This window comes from Capra hircus, chromosome 3 (genome assembly GCF_001704415.2).
Source record: "Capra hircus breed San Clemente chromosome 3, ASM170441v1, whole genome shotgun sequence".
Taxonomy (NCBI): domain Eukaryota; kingdom Metazoa; phylum Chordata; class Mammalia; order Artiodactyla; family Bovidae; genus Capra; species Capra hircus.
In genome coordinates, this window is record NC_030810.1 from 25920389 (window position 1) to 25940260 (window position 19872).

At 37.3% G+C, this 19872-nt stretch overlaps 1 protein-coding gene across 2 annotated transcripts in view; it reads right to left on the reverse strand.

The window, feature by feature from the left end:
• The window catches only part of EPS15 (epidermal growth factor receptor pathway substrate 15), a 146193-nt gene that overhangs the window by 68514 nt on the left and 57807 nt on the right, over positions 1-19872 (reverse strand). For both annotated transcript variants that reach the window (XM_018044061.1, XM_005678437.3), the window contains exons 11-12: positions 18878-19034; positions 14684-14769 (exon numbers count right to left, since the gene is read on the reverse strand). In XM_018044061.1, coding sequence (XP_017899550.1) covers positions 14684-14769; positions 18878-19034 — 243 coding nt within the window. The remainder of the gene's footprint in view (positions 1-14683; positions 14770-18877; positions 19035-19872) is intronic.

Consider the following 19872-nt stretch of genomic DNA (forward strand, 5'->3'; position numbering starts at 1 on the left):
CCAAAGAAATCCCAGGGCTGATCTCCTTCAGAATGGACTGGTTGGATCTCCTTGTGTTCCAAGGGACTCTCAAGAGTCTCCTCCAACACCACAGTTCAAAGGCATCAATTCTTCGGTGCTCAGCCTTCTTCACAGTCCAACTCTCACATCCATACATGACCACTGAGAAAACCATAGCCTTGACTAGATGGACCTTAGTCGGCAAAGTAATGTCTCTGCTTTTGAACATGGTATCTAGGTTAGGTCCATGAATCAAGGCAAATTGCGAGTGGTCAAACAGGAGATGGCAAGAGTGAACGTCAACATTCTAGGAATCAGCGAACTAAAATGGACTCAAATGGGTGAATTTAACTCAGATGACCATTATATCTACTACTGCGGGCAGGAATCCCTTAGAAGAAATGGAGTTGCTATCATGGTCAACAAGAGTCCGAAATGCAGTACTTGGATGCAATCTCAAAAACGACAGAATGATCTCTGTTGTTTCCAAGGCAAACCATTCAATATCACAGTAATCCAAGTCTATGCCCCAACCAGTAACACTGAAAAAGCTGAAGTTGAATGGTTCTATGAAGATCTACAACACCTTTTAGAACTAACACCCCCAAAAGATGTCCTTTTCATTATAAGGGACTGGAATGCAAAAGATGGAGGGTTAATGTATGGTAAATAAAGCTGGAATGGTAGATCAGGTTATGATTATAAAACAACCTCAGTACTAGGTAAAGACACACAGATTTTTAATATAGGCAGGCAATGTGAGTCCCCAAAGATCTGAGTTGTGCTTTTTGAACTCCTGAATGGCATTATTTAACAACATAGCTCTTCTTTCTCTGCTGGTTTCTGCTTTATAGAGGAAGAGAGGAAGCAGAGGCTCTTATTATTGAGAAAGCTGATGACAGTTGCTAGAAAGGCAACAGAACAACTCTGACTCTGCTTATCTTGGGAACTGTCAGAAGTCTTGAGCTGGATTAGAGTAACAACTGCAGACAGAAGATAAGAAAGTCTTGGCTTGTAATTCAAACCATTCTGAAAGTTAGACTCTAAGAATTCATATTTAGTTGAAAAAAACCAAAGTTTCAGAGTAAAGACATTGATTTGTACCCTAAGTTTTTAATTTCTCTTTGCCTTAAATATATAATGACTATACGACTGTATTATTTTATTCTTTTAACAAATAGCTATTTGAGTATCTGTGCTGTATTATGCTTAGTCGCTAGGTCGTGTCCAACTCTTTGCAACCCCATGGATTTTAGTCTTGCAGGCTCCTCTGTCCATGATGATTCTCCAGGCAAGAATACTGGGGTGGGTTACCATGCCCTCTTTCAGGGGATCTTCTCAACCCAGGGATCAAACCCAGGTTTCCCGTACTGCAGGCGGATCCTCTACTGTCTGTGCCACTAGAGAAGACCATGAAAACTGGAGTGGATAGCCTATCCCTTCTCCAGGGGATATTCCCGACCCAGGAATCAAACTGGGATCTCCTGCACTGCAGGTGGATTCTTGACCAGCTGAGCTACCGGGGAAGCCCACTGAGTATTTACTATATACCAAACAAGATTAAACTTGGCCCCCTACTTATAGTTTGTTGGGAAGACAAACATAGCTGTTAATGATAGAACTACTAAGATAATTGCTATAAAAGCTCAAGTGCATTTGATCCTATGGGAAAAAAAAAACAAAACTTAGTTTTAAGAGGCTGGTTTTTAAAATGAGTTTTAGTTTTGAAAAGTAAGTCCAAATATATTCATTGACAAAGACTGTTGAAAGGAAAGGCCAACTGGAGTCAGGAAAAAACAGACACTTTGGAGTGTGGCTCACGTGACCACTGCCCTGTCAGTGAAAGATTTCAAAACTAAACGATGGATTTTTTTTTTTTAAAGGAGAAATGAAAGTTTATTTTGCAAAGTCCAAATAATTAATTTATTCTACTTGCCCAGCAGGATAAAATGAGATGAAAAAACTCAAAGAAAAGAAATGTAAGACTAGGACTTAATTTTCTTAAAGTTGATGAGATTATTAATTTATATTCCACCTAGAAATACTTCAGCACAATGCCTAGCACATAATAAGCGCTTAGTAAATGCCAACTATCGTCATCATCATCATCATCATCATCATCATCCAATTTACTAGCATAAAAGTATAAAATTTACTGGCTTTTTGGAAAGTTCTAATCAAGCATCTAATCACTTTATGGCCAAACAGATGGAGAAACAATGGAAACAGTGACAGAGTTTATTTTCTTGGGTTCCAAAATCATTGCAGATGGTGACTGAAGCCATGAAATTAAAAGACACATGCTCCTTGGAAGAAAAGCTATGACAAACCTAGACAGCATATTAAAAAGCAGAGACATTACTCTGCCGACAAAGGTCCATCTAGTCAAGGCTACAGTTTTTCCAGTAGTCATGTATGGATGTGAGACTTTGACCATAAAGAAGGCTGAGCGCCAAAGAATTGATGCTTTTGAACTGTGGTGTTGGAGAAGACTCTTGAGAGTCCCTTGGACTGCAAGGAGATCCAACCAGTCCATCCTAAAGGAAATCAGTCCTAAATGTTCCCTGGAAGGACTGATGCTGAAGCTGAAGCTCCAATACTTTGGCCACCTGATGCAAAGAACTGACTCAGTGGAAAAGACCCTGATGCTGGGAAAGACTGAAGGCAGGAGGAAAAGGGGATGACAGAGGATGAGTTCGTTGGATGGCATCACCAACTCGATGGACATGAGTTTGAGCAAGCTTCAGGAGTTTGTGATGAACAGGGAAGCCTGGCATGCTGCAGTCCATGGGGTCGCAAAGAGTCAGACATGACTAAGTGACTGAAGTGAACTAAATCAAGCATCCAGAGTGATGATAGTTAGCACTTGAATATGTTGGTATCTGAAATTTCTTGGTAGATATTTTTGTTTCCCCAAAACAAACTGAAACACATTCTATAAAATGTACTGCTCTTAAAAGACGTAAATGCCTCTTAATAAGCTATCAGTTTCACAAAATAATGCAAGCAAATAAAATGCCATTTCTAGAGGAAACAATAGATGCAAAGCAGAGATGTCCAAGAGAAATATAAGCCACACATGCAATTTTAAGTGATCTAATAGCTATATATTAAAAAGTAAAAAGAAACAAGTGAAATTTATTTTAATGTTTTATTTAATCCAAGATATAAAAAAATTCACATTCTTCTTTTGAAATCCAGTATATTTTATACTAAAAGCACATCTTAATTTGGATTAGCTATATTTCAAGGGCTCAATAGCCACATGCAGCTCGTGGCTGCTGTATTAACACAGACTCAGACTTGAGCAAGAAGGGTTCAAAAAAGAGAAGTTTCCCTAAGCAGAGGTTTTAAATGATGAGCCATGTACTCTATGTGAATACAAATTAAGGTGCCTCTACTTATTACCAAACAAACAAACCCTACAACTTAGAGCTTCAATGACTCAATCACTAATGGACTGTTGCTGCTGCTGCTAAGTCGCTTCAGTCGTGTCCGACTCTGTGCGACCCCATAGACGGCCTCCTACCAGGCTCCCCATTCCTGGGATTCTCCAGGCAAGAACACTGGAGTGGGTTGCCATTTCCTTCTCCAATGCATGAAAGTGAAAAGTGAAAGTGAAGTCGCTCAGTCGTGTCTGACTCTTAGCAACCTCATGGACCGCAGCCTACCAGGCTCCTCTGTCCATGGGATTTTCCAGGCAAGAGTACTGGAGTGGGGTGCCATTGCCTTCTCCAAATGGACTGTTGAGGTAGCCACAACTGAGACCTTCTAGTATCAGTACCACAGGGCCACAAACAGATCAGATTGGATTTTATAAGAAAAGAATTCCAGATTCAATAGTATAAGCAATGCTCTCTCCAGAGCTAATGTTTTCTCACAGTATTTAAACTGAACTAAACCAAAAACATAATTAAAAAAAAAAATTCAAGCCACATGCTAATAGTGCCCCAAATATTTTTTAAAAATCAGCCCTATGTATAATTCAAGTAGAGATCTCTATGTTTAGAGACACAGATTCTGGCTGCCCAGCTACACAGTTTGTCTCCAACTAGGGAAGCAACTGCTCATTCCATCACTCCAATCAATGTCTGCTTAGCACCTTTCAGCGAATGTTGTGCTCTAAGCACCGAGCTAGGTTTTGGGTATGATGATGATGATGATTACTAACAAGCTTCGAGAATTTACCATGTTCCAGGAATTGTACTAGGCATTTTACATGGTATTATTCATATTTTCATTTTACAGATGAAGAAACAGGCACAGATAGGTAAGTAACTTGTCTAAGTCCTGACAGGAATCAAACAGGCAATCTGGTTAGAACACCCATGTTCTGAAATATATACTATATTGACTAATTAGAAATTATAAGAAACAGTTGGTATGTCACACAGAGCTCAGAGACTACTGGGGAAAGACATATAATTCAGTATTGTAAGTGTTCTCCGACCTGAAGTGGGTATCAAGAAAAATTTCTTAGAAAAGTTGTGCATTCCTCATCTGAAAAATCAGGATAAGACTGCTTACCCTTCAGTGATGTTGCAAGAATTAAATAGGAGAACTTATATAAAGCAGGCATAGCACAATGCCTAATAACTACTATTGTAATCATCTATCCTGTTTACTGGCCCGAAATCAGGATAACAAACTGGCGTGACAGGATGTAGCTTTTACTTCCTGATGTTCTGGCTAAAAAGACAGAGACAGGAAGGAAGTAGAATCTGGGAGAAGATAAATAAATATTAACTCCTGCCTCAGCATAATCCAGGAGAAGGCAATGGCACCCCACTCCAGTACTCTTGCCTGGAAAATTCTATGGACACAGGAGCCTGGTAGGCTGCAGTCCATGGGGTCGCTAAGAGTCAGACATGACTGAGCGACTTCGCTTTCACCTTTCACTTTCATGCACTGGAGAAGGAAATGGCAACCCACTCAAGTGTTCTTGCCTGGAGAATCCCAGGGACGGGGGAGCCTGGTGGCCTGCCGTCTATGGGGTCGCACAGAGTCAGACATGACTGAAGTGACTTAGCAGCAGCAGCAGCAGCATAAGCCACCACCATCACACTAAGTGACTGAAACAATTTCTTGGTATGTTTCACCTTTCATTGCCAAGAACTTCTATATTTAAGCCACTTTACTTTCAGAGCAAGGGTTCTTAAAAATTGGTTCATGGATAGTTTTAAGGGTCTAGGAACTCCTGAAACAAATGCAAGACGGTGTACATGCATAAATATGTTCTTTTTTTTCTGGAGGTAGGGTCTAATAGCCTTTTTCAGATTCTCAAAGGAAATCCCTGACACAACAGATTGGCAAATAGGAAAAAAAAACAGTCTATTAACCTTAATGTTCCTGTGAGAATTAAAACCCCTTTTGTCTATAAAATCTTCTTCTATAGTCTTCAAAATAAACTATTATTCAGAAGATCCTTTGCTTTATTTAATCTTTAAAGATAGTTTCTAGACTGCCATAAGCTTTTCATGAATTAAGTCTGGGAATTACTTTAATATTTATAATATTCTTTGATTTATTCAACCTGTACTGAAATTTTGCAGTGTCAGGCACTGTTTGCATTCATTTCTAGACATAACCAAATGAATAAGACACAGACCCTACCCTGAAGTTCAGATTTTTTTTTTTAAAAAAAGGATATATTAAAAAAAGATCACATTAAAATGTGGTGAGTACTATCCTTAAAAGAATGAAGACTCTCTAAGTAGAAAGGAAAGAAAAACTAGCAATCAAGGTTTCAGGAAGGGTTTGACAAAGGAGATGATATTTAAGCTGGGCCTTAAAGCAGGAATAAAGTTTACAAGGTAAAGGTGTGCTGAGACAAAGGGAAACAGTAGGATCACAGGCACAGAAGAATAAAAACTGGTGGCATGCTGAACTGAGAGGTAATAAGCCCACCCACCATATGGCTAGAGAAGAGGAATGAAACTGAAATGGCAGATTAAAGCATTATGCTGACCACTGAGAGAGGGGCCAAGAGCAAACACACAATATCTGTTCTAGGAGGTTTACTGTGGAAGCAGCGAAGACAAAGAAAGAGACTTTATGCCATACTCGAAAAGTGAGATGGATCATGCTGGGGATATGGAGTCAGTAAGGGATCCCAGTTGTATTTTCTATATCAGCTGGAAGAAGGATAGTCTCAATGAATGAAGGAGAGACTCAAAGCACACAGTTTATTAGGAGGTTATACCAGTGATCCAGATAAGAGGTAAAGGCTAATTCTAAGACAGAAAAAGCAGAAAGGACAGGACTGATTTCAATAATACTGAACAAATTATTTTCTCTGTATACTTATCATATAAGCTATGTCTCTCTCTACATATATAGTATATAGTATCTATTTTATATATTTTATCTATTTTATATTTTATATGTATATATATGGGCTTCCTTGGTGGCTCAGATGGTGAGTCTGCCTGCAATGTACGAAACACAGGTTCAATCCCTGGGTCAGGAAGATTCCCTGGAAAAGGGAATGGCAACCCACTCTAGTGTTCTCGTCTGGAAATCTCATGGACGGAGGAACCTGGCAGGCTACAGTCCATGGGGTTACAAAGTCAAACATGACTGAGCAACTAATACACACACACACACACATATATATGGTGTCTATTTTATACATATACATGGTATCTATTACATACCCGGTGGCTCAGCAGTAAAGTGCTGGAAATGGTGGTTCGATCCCTGGGTTGGGAAGATCTCCTGGAGAAGGAAATAGCAACCCATTCCAGTACTTTGTCTGGAAATCTCAAGGTCAGAAGAGGCTGGCAGGCTACAGTCCATGGGATTGCAAAGAGTAGAACAAAACTAAGCATCCACTCTCAGCTCAAACAGTCATATAAGCTAAGCAGTAGGGATTAACAGTGAAGAAGCAAACAGTCCCTATGATTAAGAAGTGCATACTCTAGTGAGGTATCCAAATAAAACAGACAATTACAATGAAGCATGGTGAATGCTATGACAAGTGTAAATTTAAAAATTATGTAAGATAAGCCCTTAAATAAGATTTGATAGGTATAGGGGTTGAGAGGTAGTCAAGAGATGGCTTTCCCTTCCAGTGGAAATGTTGTCTAAGGTAAGATCTGAAGGATGAAGAGGAGTTGATCAGGCAAAAGACAAGAGAAGGTAGGAAAGGTTTCAAGAAACATTTCAAAAATAAAAGAAGAAAAATGAGAAGATAAATCTCAGGTTTCTAGCTTGAGTTACGGGAAGTGGTGATGTCACTGAGAAAGGAAAACAGACTAGGATAGTGGTCAGGGCAAGATTACGAACTCACGTCCTACTGAACACTCAGGTGAAAATACTAGTTGGGTAATGAAAAACACAGGTGTTCAGTTCAGGTGAGAGATCCAGGGATTAGATTACTATAACAATTGCCTTCCCATAAGTTAAAAATATTATACTAATTTAAGCTGATTGATATAATTAAATTCCAATACAGCAAATGCTAAAGGAATTGTATAAAAAATTTAAAGAAACAGCTGACAAAAAGTCACCCTGCTTCAAGCTACCAATGTGCTATATTTTCAACTAGAAACAATTTGGTGAACTAGAGAAGAAAACAAGACCTCATTTTCTGACTGATATCAAAGAACATTCTTTACCTAACCAACTCTTGACGTTATATATATTAATAGTTTTTTTACATCTCCATTACTGCCAATGCTCAAAACAAATTATTATTCTAAGAAACATATTTCTTCCTTCATTGTGCTTTTCTGTATTTTCCAAATTTTAATGACTATGTATTATAACCACCACTGAGGTGAAAAAAATCTTTTAAAGCACCATATTCATTATACACTCATTACAATTTCATAGTATGTATCTTGTTTATTTGCAGCTTTGGTCCCTGGACTAAAATTAAGTATCTTCATCTGAAAACAAATAAATAAGAAGGAGCAAATCTTTTGTCACATAACAATTTAGTAAAAGCCATAAAAAAATCTGTTTAAATCCTTTTTTCTGTTTAGCAGTTATACACATCGTAGTCTAACATATTAATAAGAGTTCATTCAAAGGCTATAGAAAAAATTGTTATTCATAATAACAAAAGCCACGCTTTATAATGTAATATCTCAAAGGCTTGGTGGAAGTGACCTAATACCATTTACCAAACTGAATTTTAACAACTGTAATTTTAGCATGGGTAGATAACTCTTATTACTGAAGCTGACAGATGATGGAAGTTTGCCTACATTGTTCAGTTCAGTTCAGTCACTCAGTCGTGTCCGACTCTTTGCGACCCCACGAATTGCAGCACACCAGGCCTCCCTGTCCATCATCATCTCCCGGAGTTCACTCAGACTCACGTCCATCAAGTCAGTGATGCCATCCAGCCATCTCATCCTCTGTCATCCCCTTCTCCTCCTGCCCCCAATCCCTCCTAGCATCAGAGTCTTTTCCAATGAGTCAACTCTTTGCATGAGGTGGCCAAAGTACTGGAGTTTCAGCTTTAGCATCATTCCCTCCAAAGAAAGCAACACTAGAACAAAGCTAGCAGAGATGATGGAATTCCAGTTGAGCTATTTCAAATCCTGAAAGATGATGCTGTCAAAGTGCTGCACTCAGTATGCCAGCAAATTTGGAAAACTCAGCAGTGGCCACAGGACTAAAAAGGTCACTGTTCATTCCAATCCCAAAGAAAGGCAATGCCAAAGAATGCTCAAACTACCACACAACTGCATTCATCTCACATGCTAGTAAAGTAATGCTCAAAATTCTCCAAGCCAGGCTTCAGCAGTACGTGAACCATGAACTTCCAGATGTTCAAGCTGGTTTTAGAAAAGGCAGAGGAACCAGAGATCAAATTGCCAACATCCTCTGGATCATCGAAAAACCAAGAAAGTTCCAGAAAAACATCTATTTCTGCTTTATTGACTATTTCTGCCTACACTGTAGTTCTCACCTAAAGTAAAAGCCTAGGGAAAATATTTTCACAAGTGTCAAATCAAGTATAAATGTATTTCAGATTTATAAAATGTGACTATAATTTAAAACTTAATATGGTTTTGAGGCTCTAGGATTTCCTTAATAAGACAGTTGTAATATGCTACATATGTTCTTTTTTGTTATTAGCTTGTAATTCACCATACAAGACTGACAGTACAACTTAACATTATGGTAACCAGAAGTAGTGAAAGCTCAGTTTATCAAAATGTAATTAATATTACAAATGTTTGTACTAGCAAGAACATTTAACATACAATGCTTTACCTCCTATTAAAACTCACTACAAAGACATTCCATATGTAAAATAACTACTGTTGAAATCGAGCAAGCCCTAGAATATTGGGGTGTCTATTTTCACAGGCTTGAGAGGCATAGATGACAAGTATTTTCAAATCTAGCTACTATTTAATGCACATTTCTCATAACACAAGCAAATATGCTAATGGGCCATTTATAGATCATATGAAAATGTAGTCTATACACCATTAAGAGACTAATCCAATGTTTATTTTTTTCAAACCAAAGTAAAAATGTTCTAAATCTTAATCAAAAGCTGTATTATATAAGAGAAAAAATGCAGAACTAGAACTTATACAACCAGGTTTGGGTGCCAGCCAGCACTGTTGCTGACCTGATGTATGACTTTGATTTTTTTTCCCCAAAAAGTAAGAAATAAATTGGATTATGTAATCTCCAAGGGTTTGTTTTTATTTGTGTTTTACTTTCTAGGATTCCAACAGTAGAAGCTTTATGTAATAGGCTACGGCTCACTTTTTTGAGCTGAAAATGAGAATCTGGCAGAATTCAGTAGAATTCAGATATGTCAAAACTAAACATTCACATTTTAAAAAGGTGCCCAAAGGAGACAAGATGGCGGAGGAGTAGGTGGAAGTGGAGTACATCTCTCTCCATGGATGCATCAGGAATACATCTTCAGATGCAGAAGATCTTACAGAGCATCAGCTGAGAGCTAGCAGGAGTCCCTGACCATCGGAAAGGAATACACAGATCCACGCAAAACTCGGTAGAATGAAGGAAGGAAGGGAAACAGAGGAAGACAGTGAACAGAACCAATCTGCACCTGGGGGTTTGGGGAGCTGAACCAGGGTTGAGATCCCCACATCAGAGCAACTGGTTGGGACAGAAGGGAAGCATTTGAGGCTATTGGAGAGGGAAGGTGACCTGTAACAGTCTGAATGGAGTGAGAATGACACAGACAATCTGTGCCATGGCCCTACATACCCCGGATGGGGATGCAATTCCACCAGAATGCATGGTGACTGGGAGATGGAGAATAGAGACTGGTGAGCAATTCCAGGACTAGCACTGCTGTTGACCACAGGGAGATGGTCCGAGGAGATGAGGAGGAGGAGAGCATGGCAGGGAATGTCTTTGGAAGAAAGCCAGGAAGCCATGGAGGCAGGGTGCTACTGCTGAGTCACAGGGAAAGGATGGAGCCCATCACTGTAGCTTCTCTCTCCACATGCAAATGCCGGCAGCTGACCAACAGACAAAGACCCCTGAGATGGTGGTCCTAACTAAGGGTGCCAGACACACTGAGCAATAGAGAAGGATCAGCCAGAGAGGCCTTTGAATACCAGCTGCCAGAGGTTAGAAAAGGATTCTAAAAGCACCGTATTTTCCATGCCTGTGGCAACGGGCTTCACTGCACACCTGGCACCACTAGAGTTCCTGCAATACAAGCAGCCATGCCACCTCCACATTCGGTCCTCACTGGGGCAGAGCAGCCAGACGCTAGGAAAAAACCCTAACAGTGCCGTATCTCTTGAGTCCGTGGTTACTGGTGTCCATGAGCTGCCAGGGTTCCTGTGATCCAAACAGCCATGACATCTCCATGCCCAGTCCTCACTGGTGTAGACCTGAGTCCTCCAGGGCAGCCTCAGCAGCAAATTCCCATGGATGACCCACATGCGGAGGTAAGGATAAAAACACAATTGAGCTCCAGGAGCAGAATGGCTAAGGAAGAGGATTAAAAACCTTTCCACCAGCAGTATAAGCTGTGGACTAAGTCCACATAATCAACTGCGTAGATTCTGTGTCTATGATATATATAAAAATGAGACAATGAGTGTTTCCACAAAAGAAAACACCTAGCTCTAGCAGCTATGGACACCGGAGGCAAGAATACCCAGGAGCAGGGCCAGATTAGAGTCTGAGCTGTCCCTAAAGCAGGTCAAAGTAATCTTGAGAAAGAAAGAGGAGCTGGTGGAATAGATCTTCCTGACTTCAGACTATACTGCAAAGCTACAGTCATCAAGACAGTATGGTACTGGCACAAAAACAGAAATACAGACCAATGGAACAAGATAGAAAGCCCAGAAATAAACCCAAGTGTCTAAGGGCACATTCTTTTTGACAAAGGAGGCAAGAATATACAATGGCGAACGTAAGTCTCTTCAGTAAGTGATGCTAAGAAAACTGGCAGCTATGTGTAAAAGAATGAAACTAGAATACTTCCTAACACCATACACAAAGATAAACTCAAAATGGATTAAAAACCTAAATTTAAGACCAAAAACTATAAAACTCTTAGAGGAAAACATAGGCAAAAGACTCTATGACATAAATCATAGCAAGATCTTCTGTGACCAACCTCCTAGAGTAATGTAAATAAAAACAAATACAAACAAGTGGGACCTAATTAAACTTAAAAGCTTCTGCACAACAAAGAAAACCATAAACAAGATGAAAAGACAACTCTCAGAATGGGAGAACTGCAAATGAAGCAAGTGACAAAGGATTACTCTCCAAAATATAGAAGCAGCTCGTAAAGCTCAATATCAGAAAATCAAACAACCCAATCAAAAAATGGGAGGAAGATCTAAACAGACACTTCTCCAAAGAAGACATACAGATGGCTAATAGACACTTGAAAAGATGTTCAAAATTGTTTATTAGAGAAATGCAAATCAAAACTACAATGAGGTATCACCTCACACTGGTTAGAATTGCCATCATCAAAATATCTGCAAAAAATAAATGCTAGAGAGGATGTGGAGAATAGGAAACCTTCTTGCACAGCGGTGGGAATATAAACTGATACAGCCACTATGGAGAACAGCATGGAGATTTCTCAAAAAACTAGGAATAAAACTATCATATGACCCAGCAACCCCACTACTGGGCATATACCCTGAGAAAACAACAATTCAAAAAGACACACATACCCCAATGTTCACTGCAGTACTATTTACAATAGCTAGGATATGGAAGCAACCTAGACGTCCTCTGACAGATGAATGGATAAAGAAGTTGTGGTACATAGATATATAATGGAATATTAGCCATAAAAAGGAATATTTTAAAGTCTGTTCTAGTGAGGTGGATGAACCTAGAGCCTGTTATACAAAGTGAAGTTAAGTCAGAAAAAGGAAAACAAATATCGTGTATTATTGTATCTATATAGGTGCATATAACCCTACACCAGTCCAATCAGATTGACTCTTAGGGCTTTTGCAGGAACTGCCAGAAGACAGTAACTTCACTAGATTTGAAATAATAGGTACATGAAACTCAGATGTGCAATAACCCCCCTGACAACATAATAGGAAAGTCTACCTGAGGATGGAACCACTTAGAGGAAGTGAAAACAGGAAATGGAGAGAGCAAGAGAACTGATTATATTATTTTAGCCCCAGGGCAAAGCTATGCTTTAAGCTATCCCTACCTCTAAGAGGCCTTAGTGAATAAATTCACTCTCACTTATTCAGCCTGGGTTGAATTCTTTTTTACAACTGAAAAAAACCATTAACTTTCTCTACAATAATTTCAATGTAGTCTCATGGATGAGGAAAGATCTTTCCCAAGTTCTTGCCATATAGCCCAGCTGCATCATTTAATTTCCTTATGCCTCAATATCATCAACAAAATAAAAGTATCAGCCATTATCTGCTTTAAAGTGATGTGAAGGTTAAAAAAAGAAGTTTGTGTAAGCAAAATGATATTTAAATCCAATGCCCTATAGATGGAAAAGTGGTCTCACTTTTTAAAAAATTATAATTTTATTTATTTTTTATTTTGGGCTATGGTGGACCTTTTGTTGTTGTGCAGGCTTTTCTTTAGTTGAGGCAAGCAGGAGCCAGTCTCTAGTTGCAGTGCATGGGCTTCTCATTGAGGTGGCATCTCTTGCTGTCGAGCACAAGCTCTAGGGTAAGGGGGCTTCAGTAGTCGTGGCCCATGGCTCAGTAGTTGTAGCTCCCAGGCTGCAAAGCACAGGCTCTAAAGTTGTGGCACACGGGTTTTGTTGCTCTGCAGCATGTGGGGTCTTTCCAGATCAGGGACTGAACCCATGTTTCCTGCATTAGCAGGCAGATTCTTTACCAATGAGCCACCAGAGAAGCCCTCACTATTTAAAAAGAAATTTTAGGAAGTCATTTTTATAATATGCATTATTATAAAAGTTTATAGGGACAAGGAGATTAACTAAGAATACCTGCTATATTTAGATTCAAATCTAATTGTATTCAAGTCCATTTCTACACAGTACACGTGTATAAGAAAGAAAATTCAACTCCAAATCAAGTAGTCTTGAGATCAGGTATTAATTCTACCGCTTATAGGTTTGTATGACTTTCAGTAAAATAACCTCTCTAAGCATCTTAACTCTGTACCTGTAAAACAGAACAGTAATATCTATCTCAAGTTACAAAGTTTTTGTGAGGATCAAAGGCAACAGTTACAAAAGCTCTTGGTATGGTGTCTGCATATAAAATTCCTTCAATAAAATGTATTAAATAATGTTTTCCTAATGGTTTATTCCATCCTAAAGGAGATCAGTCCTGGGTGTTCTTTGGAAGGACTGATGCTAAAGCTGAAACTCTAAAATACTTTGGCCACCTCATGCGAAGAGCTGACTCATTGGAAAAGACTCTGATGCTGGGAGGGATTGGGGGCAGGAAAAGAAGGGGATGACAGGAGGATGAGATGGCTGGACTGCATTACCAACTCAATGGACATGAGTCTGGGTGAACTCTGGGAGTTGGTAATGGACAGGGAGGCCTGACGTGCTGCGATTCATGGGGTCGCAAAGAGTCGGACACGACTGAGCGACTGAACTGAACTGAACTGAACTGAATGTGTTATTCAAATACCTAAAGTTGGAGGAAAAATTATTTCAGGGGAAAGGGAGGGACAAAGTTAGGAGTTTGGGATTAACATAAACACACTACTACAAAGGAAATAGAAAATCAACAAGGACCTACTGAAGAGCATAGGAAACTATACTCAATATTTTGTAATAACCTATAAGGGAAAAGAATTTGAAAAAGAACAAGCGTATGTATGTGTATATATCTATATATGTATATATATGTGTGTGTGTGTATATAAAAGGAATATATATGTATAAAACGATCATTTTGCTATGCACCTGAAACACAACACTGTAAATCATACTTCCAAAAAACAATTAAATTTTTACGATATACTTATTTCACTGACAATAATCAAATAGTACCTTATAGTTGATGGAAGGCCATTATTTATTTGGAAGTGACTTTTTCTTTATTCAGTGCTACACAAGAAAATAGTACATCCTGCAATTAAAGGTTGCCTTAGAGTTAATAAGGTACACTGATTCCCATTTTAAGAACTATAGTAGTTAACCAAATAAACTAGTATTTACCAAGATTTACATTAGAAACAGAAAAGAGTGTGTGTGTATTTATATAGTCAGGTATAATTTTACTTTACATACCTCTGTAGGTCAACTATTTCATTGTTAAGGGTATCTAGCTCCTTAATGGCAGAGAAATCTGCAACAGGACTTGATCCTATGATGTTCTAAAAACAAAGAGTTCACAATTACAACATTATTACTATGAAATTGCATGTAGAAAAGCATTAAAAACGTTTAAAAGTACGGACAAATGTTTTATGGTATTACTAACACTTTTATTTCATTTAAGAAAACTATCGTATTTAGTGTAATTTCACACACATACATACAGAGTTATATACTAAGACATATTCCCTTAAAACTCTCTAAAAGCTGTTGTTCTATAATATATACCACCATTTGAGATCTCAATATCTTCATCACTTATCTTAGCCTGTCTAGAACACTGCAATAAAGAAGATAACAGATTTATAAACTAACTCCTCCACTGAAGCATAAATTTCTTGGGGAGATGAATGGTGATTTATTTGTATCAAATAAATGATGGTTGATTTTATTTAATTAAACAAATATTTACTTTCCTTAAATACTTTCAGTGTCTCCTCTATTTAAACTAAAGCCAACCACCCAGCATATTCCACAGTAAATATTAATATCACCATACATGAAACTATCTTCATATGATATAATTTACATAAGATTTTCTTTTGATAATGAAGATATCAGAATTAGTCTCTGAATGGTATTTGTATTTAGAAAACCCAGCTGATTTATTCTGGGTCCTGCTATTTTACTAGCTGCATGATTTCACTGTAAAACAGGGAAATAATCTCTTGCCTGCCCACTTCAAAAATTAAATATTGCATATGAAGTCATTCTACAAAGTTTATGATATTTTATAAATGTAAGCTATTATAATTAACTTCAGAAAATGCTCTTTAAAGATAGAAAGCCTCGCAATGACTTGCTTCCACTCTGGCTCAATTTCCTTTGTGAACCATTTTTGTCGCCTTACATAACCGGCTGAAGTCAGGGCAAAAAAATAATTGTTCCTTCAAACACTTGACCTACACCCTATGCTACAAGCAGATTGACAAATAACGGGATGATCACCATTAGGAAATGTTAAAACTGAGATTTAAACATGTAAAACTAAGATATATTGAGGACCTTATTAGCAGAACACAAAACTTACTATTATACTTATGCTGCTATGAACTTAATGTATGTCACCAACTTGCACAACAGAAGAAATCTGGAAGTTCACAATATCCTATCTGCTCATAATTATAAAGGTTTACAAATAACTTAAGTACTAATCTGAAAACTGTAGCGCTGTAGGTAAGGCAGGTATTATTATAAATCTCATTCTAGAATTAAGGAAACATACTAAAGGAGTTGCTTAAAGTTGAACCCAGCTAATAGGCAATATTGTCAAGAGACTTCTAATTAAATTCAAGTGCTATTTCACATTATGCCCCTCAGCACCTGCAAACTAAGACTATTTAAATAAAACTATTATCCTAAAAACCAACCCGATGAACAGATACATCCATAAAATGTGGCAAATAATCATGTCTATACTTCTTTACGCTACACTGCATAACAGTCCTCATGTGCTTTGTTTTGATTATCAACACCAAAATTAGGATCAATTAATATTCAATTAATGCTGGTCTCAATTTTTTATTAATTACAGATCTGTACCAAATATCTCTTACAATGTTTTAATATGTGTTTCACTAATACACAGACCCTTATGATTCCATATTAAATTGGAAATTTTAAAGTGAGTTTCTGAATGTGACAAGTATTTATTTACCAGGATTTTAACTTATGAGCTAAGCCTGGCCAGACAATTTGAATGGTGAACAAAATGAAAAATAAGCACTTAGTCTCACTTTCATCACCAAGAGTAACTTACATCACCTAAAAGCTACTGAGAACTTTGCTATCAGAGGTGCAAACAAACCAAGAAACTCATGACTCCCACACCTCTTATCACTCTAACTCAAAAAAAGTGACTCACATTTGACAGTCTTTCACTATTAAAAATATCATCAAATAAGAATGAGATAAATAAGTTTAACTTCAAGCAAGTTATAAAGTGATACCACAGATGACTCCAGAATGAAGATTACTTAATTGGTACAGATTAGTGTGCTTGCGTGCGTCAGTTACTGACACAAAAATTAAACTCCCATTCCAGAGCAATAAAATGATATTCAATCAGGAAGCATGGAAAGGTACAGCTAACAATATATAAGGCATAAGAAGAAAATGTAGTTTTTTATGTTCCCTTGTCACAGAATACTTTCTCTAACCCTGTTTTGTGCATTACAGAAAAGTTCCACTTTGGTGATTCTAAGTGGATCAGAGAGCCTAAGGAAGGCAAGTTAAAATGCACACAAGGACCAAGTGACAGACATGTGACAAAAGCATGCTCTTTAGGTATTTTCTCTGCATCAACTTAACTGCATAAAAAAACCTCTAATTTCAAAATGTGTCTTGTAAACCAAAACCTGTAATGCTAAAAAAGGCATAAAATAAAGCTCTAACCTTGAGAGAGTAGAGTTAAGAAACTGACAGTACAAGAAAGGCGAAAAGCAGAGTGCTGCAGAATGGAAAAAATAGTCCAAACTAGAAAAAACACAGAAAGGAAAGCAACGTTCAAAAAAGGATTAGTCAAAGCTGCAAAAATGCAGTTCTAAAAAAATTAGATTATAAAGAGAAAATAGATTATTTGAACGACAAAACAAATGCAAATTTTAATTTTTAAGGTTAAAATTATTGGTTATAGGTAAGACAACAGTGATAAAATCCCATTTTAATGAATACTGGTATCTCACATAGAAGTACCTATGCTCTAGTGAATGGACTTTACTAAATCTGCTAAACTGAAAATTCTGTACAGCAGATGCAACTCAAAGTGTCTACTAATTAGAGCCTTTGATGAACAAACATAATTTGCTTCAGAAAGTTCTGCTGTATGTGTACTCTGTGTTGGTGGGAGATTCAGTGGGTACAAAATGAAGAGGGCAAGGGAAAGAAAACAGTCTATATAGGTGAAAGAAGATGAAACAACACATCATTCCATAACTGAGGTACAGTTATAGCAGGGGGAATAAATACAAGTTTGTAATCTTTATCTTTGCAGGTGGCATCACTTTTAGCCTTCTCCAACTTAGGGAATCCATGTCTTACATCAAAATAAATCTCAAAAATTCACAAAATGCTCCTCCGCAAACACTGACAAAGCAGATTATCAAACAGTAACTTTACTTGAAAATAAGAATAAAAACTCTTACACATAACTTCTATACTTAGTGGCTATAAATTTCCATTTAGTTGAGTAGGAGAAAATAATCTAATTTTGATTTATTCAGTTTGTTAAAATGGGATTTTTAAACCTATGCAACAAAATTAATGCAAAATAGTATACTGACAATTTTAAAAAGAACTCTCCTCATATCAAATATATGACAACTCCTATATATATAACTTTAAAGAATCACCACAGTCATGGTTACTTTGTAGGTCACAAAAAATTTAAAGATATGAAGTTGATAGTTTTAAGGCAAATAGCCACTAGAGTAGGCAGGCTCTTTTAAAGCTCTATTACAAGGCCAAGGTATTATAAACCACAATATTAGGAAGTGTTTCTAGATGAGAAAAGAAAAATCAAGATACAGTATTACTAAAACATGTAGTTTTGAAAATCCCCACTACTGGCCAGAACCAAAAGTAGCTAAAGCCTGTTTCTAACTGTTCAGATATGAAATACGGTTGCATGTTCAGGAATAGAGGTCATCCATATGGCAAAAGCCACATAGGTTTTTTCCTCAAAAAGTTTTTCTTTTCTTTTTATGTAAAATCAACAACACGTAATCATAATCTCTTAGGTTTTATTTTCAAATTCGTATTGTTTTCTCCAAGTGTGAATTATCATAATAATTTAATATTAATAATAAACATAATAATTTCTTATAGATTTCATCCAAGAGGGGAAAAACAAGATCAAATTTTTCCAATTTTCAGAAAACATGGTTGCCATACGTGTGATAAATGATGGGAAAAATGAGCTATAGCCCAAGGATATCATACAAGGCATTGAACATATTTATAGGTACACATTAAACTACAAACAGTATACTGCTCTGTTTCTACACTGCTCTGTTTCTATATATTTTCTCCACTATTCCATACAAACTGAGTTTGTCATCTGACACAGCATTTGTTTGTTAACTGCATTAAGGTTTTAAGCTGTCTTACCTTTTGTAAAGTGGCCCTATCTGATGGCGGGATCATCTCAGGAGTAAGATTGTGAGGAGGATCAATGCCCTTTATTAACTTCTGATTGATTAAGTGAAAAGCCAAGGCAAATTGATCTTTTGAAAGCTTCCCACAGTTCTTTGTGTCACATAATGCCCTGTGCAAAGAAACAAAATGAACAGTATATAAATGCCACAACTAACATTCTAAAAATCCAGGGGAAAATGACTGTGTAGCTTTAAAATAATCATTTGAATTAAAAAAGAGTCACACCAACTCATGGCTAGCCCAAAACTCACTAACATGTTAGAAGAGAGATATTAGCTATTAATAAATGGTAAGAAAGAGAGACCATTCACCTTGGTGCTGAGCAGGGGGGTCTATAATTTGGGTTTGCTCTATGCTTTCTTATTGATTTCCAGAATCACTACAGAGTAAAAGTTGTGGTGGGCCAATATTCTCTGCTCCCAACATTTTACACATTAAAAGATGTTAAATAAAACCTAAAGTTTCGACAAATTTGGTTCGTTCATGGCATTAGAATGATTATAAAATAAGCAAAACACCCTGTGTCAGCTTGTTTCTTGCAACTTTTGAAGCAGGAGGATATAAGGTCCCCAAATCAAAGAAAAACAACAGCTGCAAATGGAGATCACGTGTGGAAAGAAGGCAGCAATCTGGAAACCTTTACAAAATCATTTGAAGAGAAACAGCAATGTTTTATTCTATTTGCTTTTTCCTTTTTCTAAACCTCAGCTTTCCAAAGTTCTGATCTGAATGATTCACCGAAAACCAACGTGGCCTAACAAAAAGACTACAGACTATGGTGTCAAAGAAACCTTGAATTCCACTTTTTTACTTATTTCTTCTTATGAAGTTGGCCATAATTTTTAACCTCTCCAAGCCTAAGTTTCTTTATCTACAAAGTGGAGATAACATCCATCTTGCAAAGTTACTGTGAGAATTAAAGACAAAGTACATAAGAAGTTTGGGCA